This window comes from Myotis daubentonii, chromosome 5, assembly GCF_963259705.1.
Source record: "Myotis daubentonii chromosome 5, mMyoDau2.1, whole genome shotgun sequence".
Taxonomy (NCBI): Eukaryota; Metazoa; Chordata; class Mammalia; order Chiroptera; family Vespertilionidae; genus Myotis; species Myotis daubentonii.
The window spans coordinates 15268416-15290706 of record NC_081844.1 but is presented as its reverse complement, the minus strand read 5'-3'; the positions used below and the strand labels follow the sequence as shown (position 1 = coordinate 15290706).

The 22291-nt window shown below is 53.6% G+C and overlaps 2 protein-coding genes across 3 annotated transcripts in view; one reads left to right on the top strand and one right to left on the bottom strand.

Moving 5' to 3' along the window:
- The first annotated feature begins 2566 nt into the window (after nt 1-2566).
- R3HCC1 (R3H domain and coiled-coil containing 1) lies at nt 2567-13992 on the top strand. Its single transcript, XM_059695439.1, has 9 exons — nt 2567-2581; nt 6771-6878; nt 7297-7424; nt 7825-7962; nt 8728-9331; nt 10328-10500; nt 12105-12175; nt 12707-12802; nt 13685-13992. The coding sequence occupies exons 1-9, from the start codon at nt 2567-2569 to the stop codon at nt 13819-13821; spliced, it is 1470 nt and encodes a 489-aa protein (XP_059551422.1). The 3' UTR covers nt 13822-13992.
- Nucleotides 13993-14952: 960 nt separating this feature from the next.
- The window catches only part of LOXL2 (lysyl oxidase like 2), a 97081-nt gene continuing 89742 nt past the window's right edge, over nt 14953-22291 (bottom strand). For both annotated transcript variants that reach the window (XM_059695977.1, XM_059695976.1), the window contains exons 11-14: nt 21037-21152; nt 19810-19946; nt 16524-16635; nt 14953-15835 (exon numbers count right to left, since the gene is read on the bottom strand). In XM_059695977.1, the coding sequence (XP_059551960.1) occupies nt 15756-15835; nt 16524-16635; nt 19810-19946; nt 21037-21152 (445 nt within the window). In that variant the 3' untranslated portion in view covers nt 14953-15755. The remainder of the gene's footprint in view (nt 15836-16523; nt 16636-19809; nt 19947-21036; nt 21153-22291) is intronic.

Below are 22291 nucleotides of genomic sequence, written 5' to 3'. Positions count from 1 at the left end.
TGGGGTGGAAGTCAGGTTCTCCCCTCTGACCTCTGACTCTGCAGGCAGGGGTTGGGGCCCCTTACTGCGTGGAATGCGGGGAAGTCCTAGCTCCCTACTTGACCTCTGACATCATCTTGGTTGTGACTCCTCATTACAACCCGGTGAGGGTGACAGTCTAGGTTCCTACCTGGCCTTTGCGGTGTGATGGAGATGGTGTTTGGCTGTGGCAGAGCAGTTACTGTCTGTGTTCTGTCATGCTACCCTGCACCGTTGACTAAATAGAAAAAGGCTTTTGTTGGGGTGGTGTTATTTTTGGTTTGTGTCCATTGGTATTTCTGGGTTCCTGGCTTATTCAAGATCCAAGTCTGGAAATTTGAGGCATAAAAACACACCCAAGAACCTTACCACTTGGTTGTTCCTTGGAACCCAAGGTCCCTAGCTGCTCTGCCTTCTTCTCTCCAACTTTCAGAGCCTCCTAATGCTTGTTTGATATATAATGTCCAGTGTGTTTAGTGGGAGGCATAGGGAAATGCATGTTTTCTCCATCTTCCCAGAAGCCATGATTTTCTTCTTATACATACCAATGAATGACCCAGTAGGCTCTGAAGCAAACCTTCCTATGTGTTGTAGTTAAACAACTCTTGTTGATCTTAAAATAACATGAATCCAGTTCTCTTTAATATTATAATATTTTTTTACAAACCATCAAATTCTCCTACATCTGCCCAATGAAAATTGTAAGTCTGAGATCTATTTTACTTTTTAAATTAGAATTACCAACTAATGTGTGAGATTATATAAGTACGAGGACCTTTAATAACAAACATAAACTGGGTATTCTTAAACTTAACCTTAAACATGAAGAGACTAGTTTGTCATCTCAAGCCAGCTGAAGTTACTGGGTTGACAGTTCAGGCAGGTGCAGGTGGCTTAGAGGAGACATGGCACTGGGACAAGCCTGCAGAGCGGCAGGTGCCAAGGTGGTCCAGCCCACGGCAAGGACAGGTGCCCTGGGCTATCGGGTCACTATGGCCGCAGGGGACTGTAGGTCCATCCTTTCAGATAGGACTGTTTGCAACCCATGTTCCTGCTATGAAAGTAAATCTTCTCATACTCTTTCAATCATACTCCCTGTTTCAGATAAAATTCTATAGCACACACCTAGCATTCTTCTCCAAATGACTGATTCATCTAATTTATTGAATTCCTGACTTCTGAGCCTGGCTATTGGCCACAGTGAACAGGCAATTCTAATGCCATTCTAAAGGTGGAAAATCTTAACTTTTGTGGCGTTTAGTAGCAGTCAAGCTAGATCTGGATTTGAGTGAGTTCCCAACCTTGGGAAGACCTCAGGTTATTCTCCTACAATAAGGGAAGGGTTACACTCTCCATCTGAAGTGGCTGCTATGAAGCTTAAATACATGCAGTTTATATGGATGGCAAGCTCTACATAACCAGTAGTTTTCTTTATTTTCACAAGCCTTTATTCCGTGCCACTGATTTGTTTTTAGTATCATTGGCTCTAGTTTTTGCTGCTTCTATGATGAACATGATTGCCTCTTTTACATCATCCCATGGCTCTGACAGTTCTTTCATCTCAATCTGTTGGTTTACCCGTTGTGACAGAGAAATCAGGCTTTCTTTTATTTCCTTGGGAATGTGAAGCAGTTAACTGAAATTTTCCTCTTCTCCCCACCCCCCCAAGAGAATCTTCCAACCCACTCTTATCCTCTATCTTTTTTCTGCTGTGCTTTTCTTTATTTTTTGCTGTGGAATTCTGCATATCCTGTGTGCTTTTTTATTCTGCTTTGTTTTTGTTTTTTTCCTCTGAATGAGGACCATCCTATCTTCACCTGCTATTTGTCTGCACATAGTGTGGGTAGATGCATTCTGGTCCCTTCCTCATCTACTTAGGCACCCCAGTGTGGAGGTCTTCTGTACAGCTTCTGAGTTACCTGAAGAGGCTGTGGTAGAAACAGAGTTCATGGGCAGCCTTCCTCTGAGAACTTTGCTTCCTCCTCTTCTTCTTCTTCTTCTTCTTCTTCTTCTTCTTCTTCTTCTTCTTCTTCTTCTTCTTCTTCTTCGGAGAGAGTGGAAGGAAGGTTGGAGGAGGAGAAAAACATCGATGTGAAAGAGACACATCCACATATACCCCAACCAGGCCAGGGATTGAACCTGAAACCCAGGTAACTGCCCTTGACCAGGAATCGAACCTGCAACCCTTTGGTGCTCAGGCCGACACTCTAACCGCTGAGAAACACCGGCCAGGGATGGAGAACTTTGTTTCTGAATGTGTTGAATTCCTCTCTCGTGGACCAGCTCCAAGGAGGTGGAGACACGGCTTGTTTCCTGGGTTTTAGGTTTGCCCCTCCACTTTGAGGAGAGACGGTGACTTTGTTGAGAAAGTTGGGCCTTTGTTTTCTAGTCAGCATGCATATTTCTCCCAGGTTGCATCTGGTCCACAGCTTCTAACTGGGCTTGCCTCTGAGGCTCACGCCTCTCAATCAGGAAGGCCTGGTTGTTAACGCCATTGTATAAACACTCAGCATTCTCCCAGGTCTGCTCCCACTTTGATTAAGCCAGCATGGAGTGTGGGTGGGTATGGCAGAGTCAGAACCCAAATGGGTGGCCCATGTCCTCCTGCTGCCCTCTCATCCTCTGCCCCCTGTCCCCAAGGGCTGGATGCCTCTCCAGGATGGAGGCGTGGGGCAGGGGACCTGTCAAGCCTTCAGAATCAGCTCTCACCGTCATGCCTCCCCACCCAGAGGCTCATGACTTGACTCCCTGAGTTCTCTTTGCACTTGGTCTTGTCTTTAGTCTAGGTCCTTTTTATTCTTGAAAAAAAAACTATTGGAAAGATAGTGTTTGTAAATGTGATATAATACCACCACCATTTTTAGAAATACTCTGGGAAAAGCTGCAAGGGGGCAAATGCATCGTAATTTTTCTCCTTTTTTTCTGTTTCCAGCCTCTTGTCCCACCTGGCCTTTTGAGTCTACTCTTCCCTGACCTCGCCCACATAGCCTACCTAAGAGCCCACTCAGGCTCTCCTACCCCTGAGGGTCCTAGGCCTGGAACTTAAATGCTGGAAGCTCAGGGCCCTCCTTGGCTCTAAGCTTCTGAATTCAGGATGGTCAAGGGGATTACAGTTCAGCACCTTTCAGAAAACAGTAGGATGGATTTTAACCTTGGTCTCCCAGGTTATTATAGCCCCTTGTCCCATGGCAAGAATACAAGCCGTCTTTAAGATGGGTGCCCGAGTTTTTTTCTGGATGTAGCAGGTAGTATAATTTGATGGCTTGCAAATCACCATGTGAGTGGCTACCCTGCCTGTCACCCACAAGGCTGGGACAGCTTGTAAGTGGTTTGGACCTCTTTGCAGGTTCTATCAATGAGGAAGGGAAGTGATGCACAAAAGGTAGAGAAATATTTGGTGCCCACTTAAATGCCCCAATCAAAAGATATAAGGTAGCTGAATCAGATAAGAAAACAAGATGCATTTATGCACATACTGTCTAAAAGAGACTCACCTCAAAATGAAAGATACACACAGACTACAAGTAAAGGGATGGAAAAGGACATTTCACGCAAATGGAAAGGGAATAAAAGCTGGGATAGCAATACTTACCTGTATATCTGAAAGAATAGGCTTTATAACAAAGGCCATAGTAAAAGACGAAGGAGGACACTACACAACGATAAAGGGAGCAATCCAACACGAGGATATAACACTTGTAAACATTTATGCACCCAACATACGAGCACCTAAATATGTAAAGCAAATATTGATGGACATAAAAGGGGATATTGACAGCAGTACAGTCATAGTAGGGGGTTTTAACACCTAATTGACATCAATGGACAGATCTTCCAGACAGAAAATCAACAAGGAAACAGCAGCCTTAAATGACATACTAGATCAGATGAATTTAACTGATATCGTCAGAGCATTTCACACCTAAGTAGAGAATATATATTCTTTTCACATGCACATGGAAAATTTTCTAGGAGACACCACATGTTAGAACACAAAACAAGTCTCAATAAATTTAAGAAGATTGAAATCACATCAAGCATCTTCTCTGACCATAATGGTATGAAACTAGAAATTAATCACAAGAAAAAGCACAGAAACACCTGGAGGCTAAATAACATACTACTAAACAACGATTGGGTTAACAACGAGATCAAGGAAGAGATCAAAGGTACCTTGAAACAAATGAACATGAACACACAACAAACCAAAATCTATAGTTCACAGCTTAAATAATGCTAAGGGGAAACTCATAACAATACAGGCGTACCTCAACCAACAAGAAATAGCTCACACAATCTAACTTTATACCTAAAGGAACTAGGAAAAGAACAATAAACAAAGCCCAAAGTGAGTAAAAGGAAGGAAATAATAAAGATTAAAGCAGAAATAAACAAAATAGAGCCTTTAAATAAACAACACAAAAGATCAATGAAAGCAAGAGTTGGTTCTTTGAAAAGATAAACAAGGTTGACAAACCATTAACCAGACTCATCAAGAAACAAAGAGAGATGAGCCAAATAAGTAAAATCAGAAATGAAAGAGGAAAAGCAACAACTGACACCAAAGAAATACAAAAGATTATAAGAAAACATTACAAACAACTACATGACAACAAATTGGACAATCTGGAAGAGATGGATAAATTCCTAGAAACATACAATCTTCCAAAAACGAATCTGAATCAGAAAATTGGAATAGATAGGTTACAAGTAATGAAATTGAAGCAGGGATAATAATAAAAAATTCCCAACAAACAAAAGTCCTGAATCAGATGGCTTCACAGGTGAATTTTATTAAACATTAAAAGAAGAACTAACACCTATCCTTCTCAAACTCTTTCATAAAATTCAAGAGGAGGGAAGACTCCCAAGCTCATTTTACGAGGCCAGCATTATCCTAATTCCAAAACCAGATAAAGACACTATAAAGAAAGAACATTATAGGCCAATATCCCTGATAAACATAGATGCAAAAATCCTCAACAAAATATTAGCCAACAGGATCCAGCAATACATTAAAAAGATCATACACCATGATCAAATGTGATTTATTCCTGGGATGCAAGGTTGGTACAATATCTGCAAAACAATAAACATGATACATTGCATAAGCAAAATGAAAAACAACAACACATGGTCATTACAATAGATGCAGAAAAAGAATTTGATAAAGCCCAGCACCCATTTATGATAAAAACAAACAAACACACAAACAAACAAACAAACACACACAACCCAACTCTTGGCAAAGTGGGAATAGAGGGAGCATATCTCAATATAATAAAAGCCATATATGACAAACCCACAGTAAACATCATACTCAAAGGGGAAAATCTATAAGCATGTTCCCTAAGATTGGGAACAAGACAGGGATGTCTGTTTTCACCACTCTTATTCAACATAGTACTGGAAGTGCTAGCCACAGCAATCAGACAAGAAGAAGAAATAAAAAGCATCCAAATTGAAAAGGAAAAAGTAAAACTGTCATTATTTGTAGATGACATGATACTGTATATAGAAAACCCTAAAGATTCCACCAAAAACTTACTAGAACTGATAAATATCCAGAAATTGGTTGCATTTTTACTCGCCAATAATTAACTATCAGAAAGGGAAATTAAGAAAACAATCCTATTCACATTTGCTTCAAAAACAATAAAATACCTAGGAATAAATTTAACCAAGGACGTAAAAAACCTGTACTTAGAAAACGATAAGACACTGAAGAACGAAATTGAAGAAGCATATACTGTGTTCATGGATAGGAAGAATTAACATCATTTAAATGTCCATACAGCCCAAAGCAATCTATAGATTCAACGCAATTCTTATCAAGATACCAATGGTGTATTTCACAGAACTAGAACAAATATTCCAGAAATTAATACGGAACCATAAAAGCCCCTGAATAGTCACAGCAATCTTGAGAAAGAAGAACAAAGTGGTAGGAATCATGCTACCTGATATCAAACTATACTACAAGGTCATAGTAATAAAAAACATCATAGTACCGGCATAAAAAGAGACATATAGATCAATGGAACAGAATACAGAGCCTAGTAATAAACTCTCACCTTTATAGTCAAATGATATTTGACAAAGGAGGCAAAAACATACAATGGAGTAAACGTTGTCTATTCAATAAATGGTGTTGGGAACTTGGACAGATATGTGCGAAAAAATGAAACTCGACCACCTTCTTACACCGCACACAAGAATAAATTAAAAATGGATTAAAGACTTAAATGCTAGACTTGAAACCATAGCAACCATAGAAGAAACCAAAAACAGTAAAATCTGGGACATTTCTCGTAGCAACATTTTTTCAGATCTATCTCCTAGGACCAGGGAAAAAAAAATAAACAAATGGGGAGATAAATGGTGATGGATGGAGACTTGGGGCGGTGAACACACAATACAGTGCACAGATGATGTGGAATTGCACCTGAAACCTGTATAATTTTGTTAACCAGTCTCACCCCAATAATTCAATAACAAGGAATAAAAAAAGAAGAGAGAAATATTTTTGGTGCCCAGACACTTCCTTTCTCTTTGTTACTCTGTTACTTCCCTAGGGAGGGAAACAAGGAACCGGAAAATCTGGTACCCGCAAGGCCTATATAGGTGCCACTCAGAAGTGTTGGCTGGATTTAGAACACAGTGTGCGCTCAGGGGCAAAAAAAAAAAAAAAAAAAAAAAAAATCAATGACACGCCCTCCGCTATTGTGCAATGCCTCCCCCGGGCCGCGCAGTGGCGCTGCGCCTCCGTCGAGGCTTTTGTCGGGCGCGAAGGGGCGCGCAGACTTCTGGGGATCCTCCGACCGTCGGCGGCGCACCGGGCGGCTGCGGTGAGGGCTGCGGTGAGTGTGGCGGGCGGGCCTGGGGCGGGTGCCCTCCATCGCGCCGGCCCGCGCTCTCCGGCTCCCTGGCTCCGGGCTGGGGAGGGCCGACCGCGCCCCCCAAGAGGCTCGAGGCGGCCCGGCCCGAGCCCTAGAGCCGGTGAGCCTGGGGCGACCGTGCGCAGGTTGGGCACAAAGGCCCCGCAACATCGGGCTCGGGTGCGGGGCGGCGTGCGCCAGCGGGGGCGGGGCCCCTCGGTGCAGAGCTGCTGTTGTGCCGGGAGGTCTGGGCACGCTCCTTCCCCGCCTCGGAGCCTGCGTCTCTGGTCGGAGGAGAGACCTGCACACGATGCCTCGAGTCCCTTGCAGCGCCGACACTGCGGGGTTGGCGTGGCTCGGCGCTGTGCCCTGATCCTGCCCCTGGCCGTCTGCCCCACAGGCTCTCCCACCCTTCACCCTGGCCCTCCTTTGCTTGGATGGCGTCTTCCTCTCCCCGACGGAGAATGACTTCGTGCAGCGCGTCCAGGAAGAGCTGGACCGCTTCCTGCTGCAGAAGCAGCTGTCCAAGTAAGAGTGTTGGAGGGGCCCGCCCTGCTGCCAGGAAGGACAGGGTGCACCCTGCCCCCCTGCCCCTCCCCCAGTGGTGCCTCCAGGGTCGCGGGCCTGCAGTCGTCTTTGACCTTGGCCTTTAGGTTTCCCGATTTGCACTCTGGCCTCTCCCAGATACATTTTTCGTCTGTAATTCTGAGCATTACCTGGAGACTGAAGGGGCCCAGCACAGGAATGGGGCCGGGACAGTAACTCCCTGTGAGAACCGCTGTGCGCAGGTCCTTTGCAGTCAGCTCGAGACTCAAGGGGGCAGAGGGAGCCTGGTGTTAGGCCACCTCTAGACTGGGAGTGCACCTGGGGGGTCAGGCCTCAGAGGCTGCGCCTGGCCCCCTGCTCAGACTCCTCTGCCCCTTCCCAGGGTCCTTCTCTTCCCCCCACTCTCCAGTCGCCTTCGGTACCTGATCCATAGGACAGCAGAGAATTTTGATCTTTTGAGCAGCTTCTCTGTTGGGGAAGGCTGGAAGAGGAGGACGGTCATCTGTCACCTGGACATCAGGTGTGTATCCTGCTGCTTTCGAGGGCCCTGGGTAGTTCCTTGTGTGTGTGGGCAGGTGAGTGATCTGATCAGCCTCTGGGAGGAGGGAGTGTAAGCGGGGCGGGGGGCGGGGCGGCTTGTCAGGAAATTGGGGCAGAGAGCCCCGGGCTGCCGCCTCTATCCCCAGCCTCAGTTGCTTAAAGTCAGCGGTGCTTGTTTCAGTGGGAATAGATGTGCATTGTTTGTGGCGTTCATTTAGCAAATTCAACGATACTTGTTGGGCCAAGAGAGAGAGAGAGAACGCAGTTTAAGCAATGAGGGGGTCTGCGCATGACTCGGAGCGGGTGCCCCAGAGGCCATTCAATGAATGTGAGAAGCTCATCTGAGCCTTCACTCATCTCTGTCCATGTGCATCTCTTACGATCTTACAATGACTAGAAGCCCCGTGTTTGCTTTTTTTTTTTTTTTTGATTGCCAAAACCCAGGATCGAACCATGTTTAATATTTTCCTAATACCACCAGGTATTTACCTGGTACATACGGAAGGTTCGGCCATCTCTAACCAGTTTAAACACTGGAGGGAGAGCTTGGCTGCTTGGGGCTACGTCAGAGCTAGTGTTCAGACTCTGCTAGGGTGCCTTCCTAAGGTATTTTCAAGGGTTGTTTTGGCGGTGGGTTTTGCCTAATGCTGACTTGAGAGCCTCAGGCCTGAACGGCTGGTCGCTCCAGTAGATCATTTTCCTTGGGGCCCAGACATGCTCTGATCACCTTCTGTTCCCGCTTCAGGTTACCCAGTTCAGATGGACTCTCTGGACCCTGCCGCCCTCCTGCTTCCCACCCTAGCAAGTCCCGAGGTCCTTGGCCCACCTCAAACCAGGGACTGGCTGCTGGTCCCCGAGGGGCGCGGGCAGGCAGGGGGCGGGGGCATCGAGGACGCAAGCCGGACCAGGCTTTGTACGTGCCCCGGGTACTGCGCAAGCCAGAAGAATGGGCGCCAACCCCTCCCCCGGGGCACAAGGTTGACGGTCCCGCTGGCAGACTCCTGGAAGAGCCTGGAGATGTCGGTGCTGGGGACCCCAGTGCCGCTCAGGAGCCTCCTGTGTTGAAGACTCAGGCAACAGAGGACCTCCAGGGCCCCGGCCCGCCATGCGAGAATGAGCAGCTGCAGGACCCAGGGGGAACTGAGCCCTCGGGGCCTGGGAGCCACTCAGGGACCGGAGACAGCCTGGAGAAGGCCACACAGCCTTTGTCCGGTGCGCAGCTGGACTTGGAAGAGGGGAATGGGAGTGAGCTGGAGAAAAGTGTGGCAGCAGAGGAGGAAGAGGAAGAGGTGGAAGTTGAGGGGCCTGGCAGCCTCTCCGAGGAAGATTACAGTGAGCTGCTGCAGGAGGTGATGAGCTCTTAAGCCCGGAAAAGGGAGGGCGGAAGTGAGGTGGGTGCAGTCCTGGGTGGCTGGGACCAAGGGTCATGGAGGGGCGGGGCACGAGCTGGCTGAGAAGGGCCGTGTGTTGGGTGATCGGGGTCCCTAAGGGGACGTGGAGGGAAAGCACGGGGCTTTGGCCCGGAGGAGTCAGGACTGACACTGTGGAAGGAGGAGGCTCATGGGTATGGGGTCAGGGGTGTGGATTTGGGTCCCAGCTCAACCACATAGGAGCTATTTGACTACGGGCAAGTCCTTTTGCTTTTCTGAGTCTCGGTTTCCTCATCTGAAAAGCAGGTGATACTACATCCTTCACAAGGCAGCAGATAGAATGTTTGTGGGCTTGCTTTGTAAGGAACTACAGATGTTAGTCATGAAAAATGAAGACTGCAGATGTTGGTCATGAACTTTTTTCTTCCGCCTGAAGCTTTGTCCTACAAATCTTGTTTGCTTGGAACAGTGTCTCCCTGAGACTGGCTGTGGTGTTCAGATGGGAGGGCAGGTGTGTTTTATTGCTATTTTATAGGTGAAGGATGGAGACCAGAAAGACTTGCTTAATATCACGTCATTCAGGAGGGAAGGAAAAATCCTGGACTTGCCCAGCTCTGTCTCTACTGACTGCATCTTTGGGCAGAATAACTTAATTCCTTGACTTACAGTGTCCCCTTCTGTGAAGCAGATATATAGAATAGAGCTTTCAGGATTCCATGAAACATAATGTGTGGGTGCCAGTCACCCAGTGGGGACTCCATAAAAGCAAGTTCCCTCCCCCAATACCAGCCCTTCTCCATCTTCCACTCCAGTGTGCTGCCTTTCCTAGGCTCCTGCCAGGTGTGGCTCCCACGGGCACCCACCCTTAACTCTCCCCCTGCCCACCCAGAAGCCTGCAGGACTCTGTGGGTTTGCAAGCAGTTGTGCGGAGCCCTGTGCCAGAGCTCCTGGCTAAACGGCCTGATCTCCCCCCAGATAACGGACAACCTGACCCAGAAGGAGATTCAGGTGGAGAAGATCCATGTGGACACATCCTCCTTCGCAGAGGAGCTGCCGGGAGAGCAGGACTTTGCCCACGTGGTGGAGATCTACGACTTTGACTCGACACTCAAGACGGAGGACCTGCTGGCAGCATTTTCCGAGTTCCAGTGAGTACAGGCCAGGCTTCAGGGAGGCAGAGGAGGCGGGGCGCTCCCTCTAGAGAGGACCTAGCACACGCCTTTGTTGTTGGGCCCCTCTCCCAGTGCCCAGCCATCTAGAAAGAAAGGCAGAAAGTAGATGCCAGTGCTGTGGGCTCCATACTTCTGGGCAGTTCAGCCTACTGGCCGTGCAGGGGAAGAGGAGAGCGGTTTTTGGTTGTAGGCGTGTTCCAGAGGCCCTAGAGCTGGTCCTACTGGCACATGCAGCACCCTTGCAGGCCCACATGCCTGCCAGCCCCAGTGGGGCCCTCCTCCCCATGCAGGACGCAGGCAGCCCACCCCTCACCTCCTTGTTCCATATCCCAGCTACCCAGTCAGTCCGTCAACAGAATGAGGGCCATCTCCCTGCAGGAACTGAGTCTGGGGAAGAATCAGGTGGAAATGGGAGCTGAAGGGATATACCCAGAGAAAAGATTTCTCCTGTTCCCCCAAATTCCTTAACTCCAACTCCAGTCTTCTTCTTTTTTTGTTTTTAATGCTCATTTTCCTTGCTCCAGTCCCCCTTCTCTTTTCCTACGTATGCTTTTAAAAATCCCTTTCCTGCCCTAGCCGATATGGCTCAGTGGATAGAGCATGGGCCCCCAAACTAAAGGGTCCTGGGTTCAATTTCAGTGAAGGGCACGACCTCAGTTGCAGGCTCCATCCCCAGCCCTGTTCAGAGTGCGTGCGGGAGGCAACCAATCGATATGATTCTCACATGGGTGTTTCTCTCTCTGTCTCTCCCCCCACTTCCATTCTCTAAAAGTCAATGGAGCCCTACTCGGTTTTGCTCAATGGATAGAGCAGGTTTGGCTCAGTGGATAGAGCGTCAGCCTGCGGACCAAAGGGTCCCAGGTTCAATTCCGGTGTTTCTCTCACATCGACGTTTCTCTCTGTCTTTCCTTCTTATACTCTCCTTAAAAATCAGTGGAAAAATATCCTCGGGTGAGGATTAACAAAAGGAAATAAAATCAATGGAAAAAGTATTCTCAGGTGAGAATTAACCAAAATAAGTAAATGAATAAATAAAAATCCCTTTTTCCACGTGGCCAACCCGGGGCACCTGTGACTTCTTCAGCCAGCGTAGCCTTGGCCCGCAGAGGAGCGGGGCGGGAGCTGCTGTGTGGCCTCAGGCTCGGGGCTGCTTGCCTGAGCACCGGGAGGAAAGTTGATGGGGAGCAGTAACACACATGCGGATTTTAGGTCCTGTCCCTTGTCCCTGCCACACAACCCTTTTGTCTCCAGCCTCCGACCCCACGCCGTTGGGGGCTGTGCCAGCGCCAGTAGGAGCCTCCATCCCCCTGGGTGTTGCGACTTTGAGCTCTCTCAGTCCTGGCTTCGCCAGACCCAGGAGTAGGGACCCACCCGCCCAACGGGTGGTTGGTCTTGCTGAAGCCGACCACATGGTCTTCAGAGAAGGTCTGCTGCGAACGATCGTCTCCTTCCCCGAGGAGATGGAACTTGTCCTGGGCTCAGAGTGTCTGTGGATTGGAGGTGGGAGGGAACTTCCTGTAGCAGACAGGGTTGTGCCCGTTTGCTGTCATAGTCTCGCTGCCTCCTCTTCCCCGCCTCAGAGAGAAGGAGTTGAAGATTCAGTGGGTGGACGACACGCATGCGCTCGGCGTCTTTCCCTGCCTGGCCTCAGGTAGGCGGCTTCACGTGGGCTCGGCCCTTTCTCTGTCACTGAAAGGGAGGGCCCTGGTCTCCCTGGTGTCGACCGCCCGGGTCCAGGTTGCAGCCCACTCCCAGCCCTGATGCAGGAGTCCAGGGAGCAGGTGGGCTCGGCCAGGCAGTCACAGCCTTTCCTATTCACGTTAGTGCCCTCCGTCCAGAGGCTCTGGGTGCAGGTGACACTGACCACATGTCACAGGCCAAGCCCGAGGTGCTTCCACGTGTTGAAAGTGCTGTTTTTTTTTAGGTCTAAAGCAGCGCAGGGCGGAGGGTGGAAGCTGGGCTCACAGGTTTTCCCTCTTAGCACCAGGCGGGGCCATGCAGGCATGTGGGGAGCGGGTGGGTGGGCAGCTGGCACAGTGGCCTCCAGGCAGCCCTGTCCCTGGGCTTTGAACGGGCGCATGAAGTGGCTGCATGGGTTTTGGGTGGTTATGTGTGCTCCGGGGCCCTGAGGGGGCCTTTCCAGGAAGAGGAGAGGATGGCTCCAGATGTTTTCTTTCCACAGCTGCTGACGCCCTGACCAGGGAGTTCTCAGGGCTCAAGATCCGGCCCCTCACGCAGGGAAGCAGGCAGTCGAAGCTGAAAGCCTTGCAGAGGCCAAGTAAGGGAGCGGCTGTCCCGCGGGGCAGGCCGTGTGCGTCGGTCAGTCCCCCTCGTTCAGCTCTCTGCTTGAGGACCCCTGAGCTCAATGGCCAGTGGGGTGCTCCTCCCACACCCGGTGCCGGGGACGCCCAGCAGGCGCCTGCCAGCTGCCCTGTTCGGGGCTTGCCCCCTCCGCCCCTGCTCACACCTGCTCAGGGAGAAGCTGGGTCTTTCCCGCAAGTCCGTGGGAACCGTGTTGAGCAGTGGGTAAAAGCCCGTCCTGCATGCGATCCTGGCTTTGTCACTTATTTAAGTTGACCGTGAGTGAGCCGCCTGATGTCTGTGAGTTGGTTTCTTTCTGTACAATAAGCAGATCATACACAGTATGCTGGCGGCATAGATACAAGAGCCTGGCAGACCCACCGGGAGAGGAGAGGCACACAAAAGGTGCCAAATAAGTGACGGCTCCTCCCCGGCCCCTTCTCCTTCCAGAAAGCATGATGGGGACTTGTAGAGGCCAGCAACCCTGGCCCAGAAGAGGCCTGCCGACGCCCTCCACACTCTGGATCCTGTGGCCTTTGCCCCGTGTTCTTGGGGACAGTAAATACCCTGTCTGTCCCAGAGCTCTCGGTGTCCCACCTTGACGTGATTTCCCTCCCACATGGCCCTACAGAGCAGGGAGGTGTACTGTGGAGGTGGAGAAACGGCGGGGCCCAGAGAGGTGGCAGGATTAGGTCAGGACCCGGCAGCCCGGGGCAGGCTCCTCTCACTGCATCTGGCCAGGCTGCGGGCACACGGGTCCTAGAGGTTGGCTCCGATGGCCTCTGAGGCTGCTGTCACTGGGAGGGGAGGTGGTCATGGTCTTGAATTCGAGTCCCCACCCCACGGGGTTTCCTTTCAGAGCTCCTGCGTCTGGCGAAGGAGAGACCACAGACAAGTACAGCCGTGGCCCGGAGGCTGGTGGCCCGGGCCCTGGGGCTTCAGCACAACAAGAAAGAGCGGCCTGCTGTTGAGTCTCCTACCTCCCCGAGGCCCTGAGAGGCCCAGCCAGCCTGGACCAACACCCCGTGACAAGCTGGTACCTCAACACCACAAGCCTTTACAGAGCAGCCCTGTCCTCCCGTTGGAGCGTCACTGTGGGGCGTGGTGGGCTTCAATTTGGTCTACTTCCAGAAGCTGAGAAAAAATAAACACTTAAAGTTGTCATAATCTGCCCTGGCTGGTGTTGCTCAGTGGTTAGATCGTCAGCCTGCATGCCGAAGGGTCATGGGTTTGATTCCCGGTCAAGGGCACCTACCTGGGTGGCAGGTTCCATCCCTGGCCTGGCCGGGGAGCATGTGGGAGGCAACCAATTGATGTGTCTCTCTTTCCCCCTCCCTCTATCCCTCCCTCCCTTCCACTCTCTCCATGGGAAAAATACCCTCAGGGTGAGAATTAAGAACAAAAATTCTGGGATTGCTTCAAAATACGGTCTGCCGTGGGACACTAGAGGGCGCTGTTTGCCTCCCATTTTAGACCTGGGGACACTGAAGAAACGTCACTCACAAGACTGCCTGGAGGGGTTCCGCTGGGCCCGGAGGCATTTTTTCGCAGAACCTGCCCAGCTTGGGGAGGAGGTTGCTCCGGTTGTGTGACCCCTGTGCGGTTCCCCTCATGAGCTGGGTGCCCTAACCTGCTTTGGGGAGTGCAGAGAGGCTGTGGCTGTGGGAGTGCTGATGGCCCACCCTGGACCGGCCCAATGTCTCCTGTCAGCACAGCTACAAAGGGCTCCGTGCAGAAACAAACACGAACAAGGCCACGTGGTGAAATCTCAAGTGGCCCCCGAGTTTGCCTCCCCCACAAGAGCAGCTGCACGGACAGGCCCCGGAGCACTGCTTTCTGGTTTGGACGGAGCCGTGTCGAGGCTAGGTGTCCCTTCGGGCCAACCACTGCCGTGCCCCGACAAAAACCAGCAAAAAGCAAGAGCTCAGGAGAGGTGGTGACTTGTGTTTTTGTGACCTTGGGCAGCTCTCGAGGGGCAGGTGTTGCTCCTTTGGGGGGGGACCCCCTGCAGCCACACCAGACCCCAGCTCTCTGCGGGAGTGGACCCAAGGGTACAAGGCTCCCGGCCGACTACACAGGCGCTCTGCTGCTCAGGGGCGGGGCCGCGGTCCAAAGGAAACACAGACGCACGTCGTCAATGTTTTATTCCAAGTTTCAAGTATGTGTAAGTGTCCGTGATGACACGGTGTTCCGCGAGTGTCCTCGTCACCCGGGACCCTGGTTACAGCACCGTTAGCAGTTACCCGCCGCCTCGCAAGGACAGAAACGGGAGCCACACAGGTGGGCGGGTTTTCCTTTGAGCTATATTTTCAAAGGCCTAGATCGCCAATATTAAATACCACTACTTTGTGTGTCAAAGTCCATGAAAATATAATAATGTCTTGAAAATAGGACGCAGGGGGTGCGGGGAGAAGCACCAACTCTGAGCTCACCTCTCAGAAAACATGTGGCAGCTTATTTTATACGCGGGTAGGACGGAGCGGGGAGAGGCAGTGTAGCTGGAAGAGAGCTCTACACATTCAAGTTGGCTGGGAACGACCTAAGAGGAGGAGAAGCGAGTCAGCCCGACCCCTCAGGTTTAAGCTGGCGTCGCCAAAGTGGCACCTGAGGAGGAACTGGCCCCATGTTATCAGTGGTCAGCAGAGCAGGGTGGTTGGTGTCAGGCTTGGGGGGCGGTGGTTTGGATGGGACACGTTGATGACAACCGGGGGTCCCGGACAGGATGGCTGGTGCGCTGCTCCCACGGCCTGCGGACACTCCCTCCCGGAGGCTGCTGGGCTCTGCATCAGCCCCAGCAAGTCAGGGGCACCCCGTCCTCCTGAGCGTGGCCGTGGCCGCAGGGTCCGGACGGCGGGCGGGCGGGCGGGCGGGCGAGGGGAGGGTGGCGTCCATCGGTCAGAGCCCGCAGGCGGGAGCGGCCCGCAGCTGCCTTACCGCGGGGAGAGCTGGTTATTTATGAGTCCACTGAAGTGTTCAAACTTCTTTTCCGTCTCTTCACTGAAGGAACCACCTGAGGGGTGGGCATCGGAGAGACAGAGTTTAGCACATCAGACGTGCAGCCCTCGCCCTGGATGAAATGGTCAGCCGCCGGCCTGGGGGCCTGGAGCCACCGCCCTCCACCGGGGGGCCTACCGGGCACCTCTATATGCACCACCGGGCAGCACCAGGTGCTCTGGGAGTGGAGCGAAGGGGCGAATGAACACCATGGGCTCAGGCTGAGGACCACCACTTGCTGCAGAGGAGAAGGCTCGGCCTCCCTCCCGTGCCCCAGGTTGTGTAACGCAAGGAAAGCTTTCCTGGCGACCGAGGCCTCATTGGTTCACTAGTGTCTAGTTCTGGGCAAGAAAACGATACACAGAGCCACAGGCTGCTGCCGCCCACAGGTTTGAGGTCACATGCACGATGGGGTGCCTCAGCTCCCGCCCCCAAATAGCGGTGGGGTCTGTGCTGGCCGCTGGGTCTGTGCCGCCCCCTCGGCCAGGCTGGTGTGAAAGCCCAACCCGCAGCCAGGCCATTCGTGTGTCCCCTGCGTGGGAAGGGGAGGCTGGCGGCATCCCGAGCTCTGCACCCAAATTAGGGAGCTGCTCTGGCTCCTTGAGAAAGCAGGGACGTCCTTGCCTGTCCCACGGGGGGTGGGGGTGGGGGCCTGGCAGGCCCGGGGGGGGGGTCCGCCCGGGGGGCTCATCCAGGGGCCTCACCTATGTGGCAGTTGTACATCCAGATGCGGTGGCCGTCGTAGCGGGTCCTGCACTTCATGATGTTGTTGGTGTAGTCGGACTCTGCCACCTCGTAGTTGGGGTTAATGACAACCTGGGGGACAGGTGGTCGGACTGGCTGTCGAGTCCTGCCTCAGCCACCCACCACCCAGCCAGGGCCCTGCCGAGGCCGGCGCTGCCTCCAGAGCCGGGAGCCTTGGAGAGGGAGCGGGGCGGTGCTGCTCACGAGGAGCCAGCGCAGGACGGGCCAGAGCAGGCCAGGCAGGCAGCAGGCAGGCCCTGGAGGAGGGAGAGGCCCATGACCTCAGTGTGGCTCGCACACAGCCTGCCTAAAGCAGCCTTCGGAAGGGGTGTCCCTCTCCCGCTGCCCTGGGAGGCCTGAGGTGGGGAGAGGCGGGAGCCGGGGCCTGGGGAGGGCACAGAACAGACTGTTGAGGAACCGAAGGGGCAGGACACGCTGAGACGGGAGGGGCAAGGACTGGCCCCGAGGGGGGTGGGAGAAGGGCCGCCCTGCGCACTGGAGACTGGACGCGGCTGCTGGTGGTGTCACTTGAAGTGTCCCTCCCGCTGTCTGGGCTTTGGTGTTGCTCCCAGTGGTTCCCAACCTTCCTAATGCCTTTAATACAGTTCCTCACATTGTGGTGACCCCCAACCATAAAATTATTTCCGTTGCTACTTCATAACTGTAATTTTGCTACTGTTATGAATCGTAATGTAAATATCTGATATGCAGGATGTGTTTTCATTGTTCGCGACCCACAGGTTGAGAACCGCTGCTAGGCCGTCCCTGAGCCCTCCCTGCTCGGCCAGCCCAAGGGCCTGGGCTGTGGTGGAGACTGGACCCCCTTGCACCCCTTCTGTGGATCACCCCAGCTGAAGGGCATGGTCCAAAGGGCAGGAATAGGGAAGACCATCATGTAGAGAGGGTTTCTGTGAGGGACAGAAAAGGGACAGGAAAGGGAGATGGGAGTGGGGGACCCAGAGGAGAAAGGGAGGGGGAGGGGAGAATAGACCAGAGCTGCCCCTGGGCCGTGGGTGAGGCACGGGGGACAAATGGTAGGCTTTCCCTTGCGGGCCCTGCTGTGCCCAGCGGCTGAGGGGACAGTGCTGCCCTGGGTCTGTGGGGATGAGGGAGCAGCATCCTGCCAGTGAAGGAACAGTTTCTAGGTTTGGAGCCTAAAGATCCTTCCGCCCAGGAGAGCTTGGGCATGACCCTTTAGCAGGCTGGCTGGGCCTCTCAGAAGTGCCGACTGCCTGGGGCCCCGCATCTGGCCCTCTTGTCAGACCTGCCCTAGGCCGTGTCCCACTTTGACACGGTCTTCTCTGCTAAGGCCGGTAAACGGTAAACGTCCCGCTCTGGGAAGGCCTTACTTTTCTTTGATCTCTTTTCTACCCAACAACCTAGCTGTCCCCTGTCGCCTGCCCCCAGCCACGCATGACTCATAGCACAGGACAAACAAACCCCGCCCACTGAGGCCTGTGCAGCTCCTTGCCCACAGATAGCTGCGCCCCCAGGGAGCCCACCCCACAGTGTAGCCAGGAGGGCAGCAGGTACCGCCTCGGCTCACCTCTGGAGCCACCGGGGTCAGCTTGACCCACTTGGGGTGGGGGGTGGGGACTGAAATGTGTGGTCTCCATGATCCCATTGGATTCTCATTCTATGATCCCAAACCTGGAGAGGACCCGTGGGACGGGGCTTTAGTTTATTAGATAAAAGATCTGCTGTGAACCCAGGGACGGTGAGAAAGCAGCTAGAGCAAGGCCTCTAGGAACCTAGTCACCTATGCAGCACCTCAGCCTTGGCGCACAGCCCCTCTGCCTGGGGCCTGCTGCTTCCTGCCCCCGCCACATGCAGCGTTTTGGGGATCCACGTGGGGATGGGGAGGGCTGCACTACTGAAGCTTCGTGTCTACCCCAAGGGAAATATTCTTCTCCATTAATCAGAGGCATTAACGTGCCCACAGTGCACTAATTTGTGGGTTGTATAGTTCAGGGGTGGAGAACGCAGACTATAGAGTAGGCGTGAGCTGGGTTTGCCTGGCTGTCAGATGAGTAACAGTGATGGCCATCGCTGGTGATGACACCAGGCAGTGCCTGCCATCGGTCTCCGCTGGGCCAGTCATTACACAGAGGGCGCCCGCCAGGACAGAATGCACGATGGTACGCACGCACCCAGCAAAGTGACAGCAAACCTCCAACGCAAGCCGCCCTCCACGGCGTACGTGCACAGACACAGAGGTTCCGTTTTTAAAACACAGAGCACTGCCCTTTGGCGGGGCCGCTCCAAGTCTGCGGTTTTGGGCTTGTGGGTGGAAAAGTGCTTGGCTGTCTGATTCCTAGCCTCTGAAATTGCCAGGGAGACTCTTGAAGTCCCTCTGTGGTTACTTCTCTGCAGGTGTTGGTCCATCCCAGGGCTGCCATTAGGTGGGGACTGTGGGCGGGGCCCTGGGCTGGCTGAGTGCCCCCTGGGGAAAGCTTTCAAGGCACAATGACACATTTCTGGTCACCGACTTTGCCACCCATGGGGCAAGCTGGAAAGCAAGAAGGTGGGGAAATGAGAGGGTGTGAGGAAGCCTGTAAGGGCACAAGTGCACCTGCAGGAGGCGAGACCCGGGGCGGGCTTGTCTCCCACGGGTCAGGGCCCTGGCTGGAGCATACAGCCACTTGCAGGAAGGTGGGGGGGGGGGGGGCAAGCCTCCTTGGCTCCTCCCCAGGGCTGGCCTCCCCCCCAGACGGAGTACGTGGGAGCCCTGGCAAGTGCACAGTCACTGGACAGGTTGTCTCCAGGGCCAGACATGCTCCGTTATAACAGCCTTTTTCTGTGACTGCTTTCAGCCTTGACAGCACAGACCACGGCAGGGTGAGGATGCCGGAGAAGCCCGGGGGAGGTGAGAGTGTAGTTCCAAGGGAGCAAACGGGGCTGGTGGCCTTAACGCCTGTGGGACAGATTCCTGGCCTGAGGACCACGTCTGGCTGCAGATGCATTTTGATTTGAAAGCACCAGATGTTAAGTGAATTGAGTGCCAACGTCTCAGGTCGGCAGTCCACCTCCCGCCCCCGCCCTGCCCAGCCTGCATGCCTCACATACTCAGGTTCCCGGACTGAGCGCACAGGCCTCTGGGCGCAGGACTCCTGCACTTTAGACAGGCTGGCCTCCATGTACGTGTTTTATTTGGGCACCAACAGAAAGGAGGCTGCCCTCCCCTCCCTGGGAAAAAGACCCTTCCTTCCATCCACCGGGGCCCAGAACGCCTTCCTACGCCCTCACCTGAAACAGGTAGTCTCCAGGCGGCACGTCGGTGATGTCCACCCACTGGCAGTCGATGTCATGGCGGTACACGTCCCAGCAGCCCATGGTGATGCCCTGCTCGCCAAAGTTGGCACACTCGTAATTCTTCTGGATGTCTGCAGGCAGGTACCGAGGGAACCCGTCACCAGGCACACGCGGTGCCTCCGCCCTCTGCGCCACCCTCCCCACAGGACCTCAAACAGCCCTGCTGGGTGTGTGACATCCCAGGCCCCGCCCTCAGCGTCTCCCTTCCTTCCCCAAGCCCCCCAGCCTCAGCTTCAGCAGGGCTCAGCATGCCACCCCATTGTGTGGTGTCTGATCCCCTCTCTTTCAATAGAACTCCATACCCAATTTCCTCCCCACATCCCAGCCAGAGTCCCCCTCCTCCACGAAGCCTTCCCTGGCCACTATGGCCCACCTTGGCCTTTCTGAGGAACCATTGGCCTGGGAACGAAGCTCATGCTTGTCGGGAAAAGCCGTGACATTTAATGTTTAGCTTACTGTGGGGTCATCTTGTCTCTCTCTGGACAATCAGCACTTGAATTTGGGCTCAGGTCTGGTTTGTTTGTCTGACCCTTACTGGGCCAGCGGCTCATATGGCACACAGTAGGTGCTCAAAACCCACTTGTGTGGTCTCATGGCACATCAGTGGCGGCCACATTTATTGAGAGGCTGCCACGTCGGACACTACTCGATGCACTGGGTGTACCGAGAAGAATCCGGTGTCTCCCCTTGAAGAGCCCCAGCCATGCCGGGAGGGCAGGTGCGCCCACAGTGCCGGTGGGCGGCCTCTTAGCAGTGTGAGCAGGGTGCTGCCTCTGCCTGGGGGAGCTGAGAGTCTGGGAGTTGCAGACGGGCTCGTTTGAGCTCCAGCTTGAAGGGTAAGAGCCTGTGGGGCAAGGGCACTTGGATTTGGGACACAGGGAGAATGGCTGTGGCAGCCAGAGTGGGAGGGGGCTATGTCTCTGGTCCAAGGGTTAGAGCCTTACCAGTGCCCATCAGCATAACTCTGGGGATCCTGGCGCCTTTATAGCCAGGCCTTGCCCACACCCTGAGTGTAGCCATGGAAGCCCCCATAGAGAAAGGTCATGTGGGGAGTCAGCAGTGGCCAGGGTCCAGCATCACACCTGGGCTCTGGGCTGGGTGGGCACAGCTGTTAGGCCATGGTGTCCCTCTGTAGCCCCTCAAGCACCCCCACAAAGATACCTCCTTCACATTCCGTGTCCTCCAAGCAGAAGCTGGCCTTGTGGCCCTCTGCCACCTTGGTGCCATTGAGGTTCAGGAGATCGTAGTGGGTGAACACTTCCATGCTGTGGTAGTGCCTGGGGTGGGAGACAGGGCCGGGGAGTCAGTTTGGGGAGCAACTGCCGCCTGCTAGCAACTGCCTGGCTGGCGATTTGCTTGTGGGGACACCTTGAGTAGCGTGGTCCAAAGGGGTGGCTGATGGGAGAGGAGGGGCGATGGCATAAGGTGGTACCAGGATGTTTATGTGGGGTCCAGAGTGAGGCAGCAGCTCCTGGGCCTCAGTTCTCTCATCAGCTAAATGGGAATAATAACGAACGGAATGCATGAGGTGTGGGAATTAGTGAGATGAATGGATGAGCACAGGGCCTGGTGTACAATAAGCTCAATAAACTAAGGTATCTGTTCTGAGTGCCTCTAACACCCCTTTCCCCCTCCAGCACTCCAGTGGCTCTCACAGCCCCTTCCTATTTGGTACCCATCCCGCAGGCTAGTAAAAGTTACTGTTCAATGTCTTTTGAAAACTTTTTGAAGGGGGAATATGGTGGAGAGGGAAAGAAGAGGATGGGGAGGGTCCGTGGAGTAGGGGAGAGGCAGACGAGCAGGCCCTAACGTGTCCCAGGGACAGGCCGGCAGGAGCAGGAGCAGGGTGCAGGGTGGTCAGCCGCAGCTGGAAGTGAGCAGCAGGAAGTCTGTGCTCCCTGCACGGAGCAAATGCACACGAGGGGCCAGGCAGCTGCGGAGGGAGCGAAGCAGAGGAGGGGTTGCTGTGCAGCCGGCTCCCTGTTTACATACAGCGCCCCTTCTCGCTGGGTGGAGATGGGAGGAATTGAGAACAGATGCAGATTCCTGGAAAGTGATGCATTTGGTGCAGAGCGCACGAGGGGGACGTGGCTGCGGGGCCTCTGAGGCACTGGCTGGCCGGCCGTCCTGAGCTGCAACGTGTGTGTCAGAGCCTGCGACTACCGAACACGCCTGCCTCCCTCTCACAGGGGACATCTGGGAACGGGGGAGACGGACAGGGCGCCAAGGCACGGGAGCAGGAGCCCTTGCGTTGCCTACGCGTGACCAGAGTTGTCTCCTCGGGAAGAGAGAATGGCAACACGGCCCCGCCTCAGGAGTAGGATAGGATAATGCAGAAATGCCGAACCCTCGGCTGTGACAGAGGGGGCACAGTGCCTGTCCACTCTCTCCTTATTGCCAACCTTCCCCTTAGTAA

Coding starts and splice junctions, on each gene's coding strand:
- R3HCC1 (XM_059695439.1), top strand. Junction 10,501..12,104: donor GCAGCATTTTCCGAGTTCCA/GTGAGTACAGGC, acceptor TCCCCGCCTCAG/AGAGAAGGAGTTGAAGATTC. Junction 12,803..13,684: donor GAAAGCCTTGCAGAGGCCAA/GTAAGGGAGCGG, acceptor GTTTCCTTTCAG/AGCTCCTGCGTCTGGCGAAG.